The sequence below is a fragment of the Apodemus sylvaticus genome, chromosome 9 (assembly GCF_947179515.1).
Source record: "Apodemus sylvaticus chromosome 9, mApoSyl1.1, whole genome shotgun sequence".
NCBI classification, from domain to species: Eukaryota; Metazoa; Chordata; class Mammalia; order Rodentia; family Muridae; genus Apodemus; species Apodemus sylvaticus.
In genome coordinates this window covers 103388725-103394462 of record NC_067480.1, presented here as the reverse complement: position 1 = coordinate 103394462, position 5738 = coordinate 103388725, and the positions used below count along the sequence as shown (strand labels likewise).

Below are 5738 nucleotides of genomic sequence, written 5' to 3'. Positions count from 1 at the left end.
GCAGTCAGTGTGTTGAGCATGCAGGCTCCGCCTCAAGTCACTGAAGTGAGCTGAGTGGTCAGAGTGAGGAGAATCAGATGAGCTCCACACGGCACGGAGCGCACACGGCTGATACCCGGGAACTGGGTGCTTCTGAAGAGGAAGTCGGAGAGAGAGTTCTGAAAGGAACACGGAGAGAGAGGTGGCTGCAAACTCACATGAAGAATTTTAAAGAACAAATCCACATAAACGAACATGGACTCTAATGTTGCCCTGAGCAGGAAACAGCTAAGCAAACAGGAGCCAGAGAGAGTACCTGCTGCCTGCTGCCCGGTCACTGAGGCAGGAGGATTGTTGTGAGTTCTAGGCCTACCTTTGATAAAACAGTAACACCCAGGGAAGAAATTTTTTTTTTTTTTAAGTAATTCCATTTCCCCCTTTTTTTTTTCTTTCTGAGACAAGGTTTCTCTGTGTAGCCCTGGCTGCCCTAGAACCCTCTCCGGGACAGGGGTGGCCCCCAGACTCAGAGGTCCACCTTCCTGGGATTAAAGGCGAGTGTTATCTCACCTGGCAACTAAGTAATAGGTCTTTAAAAAGTGTTCTTGCTGTCCTTTAAACTCAAGCTGCTTTAGATGGCCGCTGAGGACAGTACGGGAAGACACTGCCCCTCTAACAGCTGTCTCCTTCCGCCTGTCCACACAGGGTTGAAGCTCTGAGAGACGCAGCTACTGCTGTCGAACAAGAGAAAGAAATCCTTCTGGAGATGATCCACAGTATCCAGAACAGCCAGGACATGAGGCAGATCAGCGACGGTGAGAGCGGTTGAGGGGGCGGGGGGGGGGGGGGGACCCGGAAGCCTAGGGGGTGGGGATGGTCGGTCGGCTGTCTGTCGGTGGTCCCCGTTTCAGTGTGCTCCCCACCCAGGCAGGGATGATGAGAGAAGCTTCCAGCAGGACGGGCACCAAGTAAGGCCCTGCAGCTCAGCTCAGAGACACAGCTTTTTACCAGGTCCTGACTGCAGGTCTAGTAAAGGCTGAGGGACTAGGTAGAGCCCACTCGAGATGCTCTGAGGTGTGGGAGGCAACTGCATTGTCACGGTCATCTGAGGGTATGGCAGCCTGGAGACGGTGGGCTAGAACTGCAGAATTAAGCAGCTGAACCCCCAGACCCAGTGTGCTGTCTGTCCATCCACCATAGGCTGCCTAGCCACCGTCGTGGTGAAAGATCAACGACTAAGGGAGGTCTGGAACGGGGAAAGAAAGGCCTTGTTGACGGCTTTGTGTCAACCTTGAAATGCACCCAAGTTCATGTCCACCGCAGCTTCCAGTCACTGGCAAAGGTCACACTTGGGGTCAGCTTGAGTATGTGTCTGCTGGGGAGAAGGCCGGGACGTGCTGGGGAGCCCACTGGCCCTCCGTTCCTGTTGTTCCTTCTTGGCTGACAGTGGGTGGTGTATCCTGACAATGTGCAATGTCAAGTCCCCAGTGTCCCTACCCCCGCCCACCATGAGCCCTAGCCATCTTCCTAGCCAAACTCTGCTTGCTCTGAATTTACTTGGCTGCATCCCAGATGCCCAGGCCTCTGCCTTGTGTGGCCCTGCAGGCTCAGGAGGATAGCTGGCCCTTACTGTGTGAAAACTTCCAGGGAGGGAGTTGTTTGCTTTGTAATATAACATTCCTCGGTTATTCTGTAATACTTTTGGCTTTTACCTTTAGAAAAATTCACAGACAGAAACTAGAGAGAGGGCAAACTAGAGAGAGCACAAGTGCATGCCGCAGCTTTGCTGACGCAGGAAGCTTCCGCCTCATACTGACCTGATGTTTTGTGTTTAGGAGAAAGAGAGGAACTAAACCTGACTGCAAACCGTCTGATGGGCCGGACCCTCACTGTTGAGGTCTCCGTGGAAACAATCCGAAACCCCCAGCAGGAGGAATCCTTGAAGCATGCCACAAAGATCATAGACGAGGTGGTCAGTAAGTTCCTGGATGACCTGGGGAACGCCAAGAGCCACCTAATGTCACTTTACAGTGCATGCTCATCCGAGGTGCCGCCGGGGCCGGTGGATCAGAAATTCCAGTCAATAGTCATCGGCTGCGCTCTGGAGGATCAGAAGAAAATCAAGAGGCGATTGGAGACTCTCCTGAGGAACATCGACAACTCTGACAAGGCCATTAAATTATTAGAGCACACTAAAGGCGCTGGTTCCAAAGGCCTGCAAAACGCTGACATCAAACTTAATTAGCCTTCAGATCCATGGGCCCTTACAAAAGATGTAAAAAAGAAAACAACTATTTTAAATAGCTAGGTCTCTGTGTTAGGCATAACCACTTAATTGATACTGATAATTATTTTGGATGGTAAAGTATTCAAGTGTCGGCAGACACACGGATAACACTTAAAACTAGGAGTATTTCTGTTATCTATTGAAATTTTGGACAGTGTACCATCTTGAACTGGACTCTAGCACTGTATATTTAACTTCTGAAGATGCACACATAGTGTGTGGGGGAAATAAAAAAAGGGAGGCGGGGGCAAAAGTACCACTGCCCTTTCATGGACTTCAGCACAGAGCACCCAGCCCTGGAGCAGTGTACTAACACCAGTGTGAACAGAGCACCCAGCCCCTGGAGCAGTGTACTCACACCATAGTGTGAACAGAGCACCCAGCCCCTGGGGTGGTGTATTCACACCACAGTGTGAACAGAGCACCCAATCCTTGAGCAGTGTATTCACACCACACAGTGTGCCTAGAAAGATTAAAGGAAACCCATCAGAACTTCACCCTGCGTGTTCTCCATGTTTTGAGCATCTGTTTTCTCCATGCATCTTATACCATGCATTTTTAGGTGTGTGTGGAAGTATGGCAAAGTATGAGGAGCCTGCCTTGATTTTACCACTGTGAAGCTCCGCCCCCTCCCTGCATTCTGCAGGGCATCCCTCCAGGGCAGTGCTGACCCCGCCTTCTTAACGTGCTGCCTTGCGTTCACCAGTGTGCAGCAGAAGCACTGACCCAACCACTTGTCTGTGGACAGTTGGGTGGTTCCGATTTGTTGCTGTGACTACAACATACTTATATCTGCTGAGCTTTATTCTGTTCTTGGTCTTCTTTGTATAAAATTCCATTAATGGGCTCATTGGGCCACAGGATATATACGTTTTCATGGCCTAGAAACATATTTCTAAATTTTTATAAGTTATATCAATTTGTACTGTCTTCAGTCATTAAAAGAATCCATTTTGCTGAACTAGCATTGGGTATTATTTTTCTACCGTCAGACACAAAGCCCTCTATTTAAATGGGTACCTTGTTTTTTAAGAAGGCTGGCCAGCGCGGCCATCTTCCCGAGTTCTAATTAAAAATATGCTGGTGAGGCACTGAGCCCTCGGCGACGCTGACCTACTACCTCTCTGGATTGCTATCCCTCCGTGCAGACATCACTGTCCCGAAATGCTAAGTTAACCTCTATGGAAAGCTGTCACCACCCGAGGCCAGCAGGCTTGATGCCTGTCACCAGGCTCACTGTTACAATACTGTCACCTGGTTCTCCACCAGCTTCTTAAACTTACAGAAAAGTACACACACTTCCCTTAGGTTCTCAAATGTCAGTATCTGATTCCTTTCTACCCTGCTAAGATATGCCTACCTGCCCCCAGCTCATCCCCTCAGAGCTTCTGTCACAAAATCACAAAGTCTGGCTCCCTCCTTGGCCTTTTTGTATTCCCTGCATCATCTGTATGTGTGTGTGTGTGTGTGTTTGTGTGAGACATGCAGTATCCTGGAGCTGGAGTACAGGCAGTTGCGAGTTGCCTGAAATGACACCTGTAGGACACGCCAGCCCCATTAGTTCTGCTTCCCAAGTCTCCTCTGGACACTCTTTTGAAGCTGCTTTCTGCCTTTGCCGCTCTGCAGTGTGGGCGCTCACAGGACCCACCAGAGACGCTGGGAGCAGCCTGTGTGCATTTATCAACCGAAGGCAGAATGGTTTTTAGGCTTCTGGGTCCCTGTGTTTGTCAGACAGGAGCCGGGGCGGCTCACATCACAGTGGGGAAGACGCGAGGCTGGATGGCAAATCAGGTGCTGTAGCTCTCAGCCTTGGGACCCTGAGTGGCGGGGCAGGAGGGGAACCTTGCACAGATGCAGCTGAGTTCCAGCCGGTTCAGGCAGCAGAGGCAGGGGCTCTGGGAAGGCCTGACTCCACAGAAGGGGAAAGGGAGGGTGTGAGGCAGCTCTAGAGACTGGAGTAGCTAGTAAAATATAAACAAACATTCCCACTCCAATACACACACACACACACACACACAATTGTGCACAGCACAAAGTACAGAGCGGAGGTCGGTCCATGTCCTCATTAAAGTGTTTAGATTTCACCCTAGAAGTAATTAACTCAGGGGTATGATGGTGCAGGCCTTTAATCTCAGCACTTGGGAGGAAGAAACAGTCAGACCTATATTGAGTTCAAGGTCAGCCTGGTCTACATAGGCTACAAGCCCAGGCTAGTCAGGGCTATGTAGTGAGAGAGGTGGCCAACTCCTATGGCATTAAATTTTTCATTGTCATTGTTTTCTTTTGAGCCTGGGTGTTTTGCCTGAATGTAGGCCTGTGTCTTTGGAAAGCACTGATGCCCCTAGGACTGATGTCACAGACAGTTGTGTGCCACCACATGGGTTCAGGGAATCGAACCTGGATCCTCTACAGAACAGCCAGTGTGCTTAACCAATGAACCATCTCTCCAGCCCGAGTTCCATTCTAAAACTGGAAAAACAGCAAAGAATTTACCAACCATCGTTATTACAGCAACAGAATATTTGATGAACTGAAAACACAGAGGTATTTGAATGTCATGATTGTTCATTTTCTCTCTCTTTTTTTTAACCAATTTATTTTATGAATACACTGTCGCTGTCTTCAGACACACCAGAAGAGGGCACTGGATCTTGTGAGCCACCATGTGGTTGCTGGGATTTGAACTCAGGACCTCTGAAAGAGAGGTCAGTGCTCTTAACCGCTGAGCCATCTCTCCAGCCCATGACTGATCATTTTCAAATGCCTGATCCTGATAGATGTCAGTACAGCCCAAGCCCGTCTATATGACACTACTTGGAAAGCTGAGCAACACAAATACCCAAGTGCACAAGAGGCACACTGAAAACAGCCGCAGATTGGGAGGCAGGAGCAACGGGGATGCGCCTCGTGAGTTTAAACTTAGCTGCTAATGCAAGGAAACAGACGAAGCAGACACAGCAGATTGTTCTGCAGAGGATGGGTGAGCGGCCAATGCACCTCCTGGCCAGCAGAGGGCGCATGGCTGTGCTCTCGCTGGCCAGTCCATGAGGAGGAGGAGGTGATGCTGGTCTGAGAGGTGTAAATGAGAGGGAGGCTGGGCCAGGTGTTACTGGTTATTTTACACCAGCAGGTAGAATAATAGTGTGGGAGACCCATGGCCCCCAAACACAAACATGACTCTTTAAGGACTAGTAGTGAAAGTCAGCGTTTGTAGCAACGCCACTTAAAGCATGACTATTAGGTGACACTAAGTACCCAGCACCCAGACTGAGCACATTCCTGTTCAGAGTAGCTCCGGGGACATGTTCCAGGATACTCTGGTGTCTGAGGGAGTCACATCTGCTTACTTATGAATGAAGCTCTCATGCTGGGGAACTCTGTAGCCAAGGATGCCCCCCTACTGCCCCACACCTGGCTCCTTTGAGCACTTCACATGACACTGCTGCCTCATACAGCACACACCACACACAAGTAA

The 5738-nt window shown here is 49.8% G+C and overlaps 1 protein-coding gene across 1 annotated transcript in view; it reads left to right on the top strand.

Annotated features, from left to right (window-relative positions):
- Positions 1 to 2760, top strand: part of Bag2 (BAG cochaperone 2) — an 11069-nt gene extending 8309 nt beyond the window's left edge. The window contains exons 2-3 of the mRNA XM_052193312.1: positions 682 to 791; positions 1812 to 2760. Coding sequence (XP_052049272.1) covers positions 682 to 791; positions 1812 to 2221 — 520 coding nt within the window. The 3' untranslated portion in view covers positions 2222 to 2760. The remainder of the gene's footprint in view (positions 1 to 681; positions 792 to 1811) is intronic.
- The last annotated feature ends 2978 nt before the right edge of the window (positions 2761 to 5738 follow it).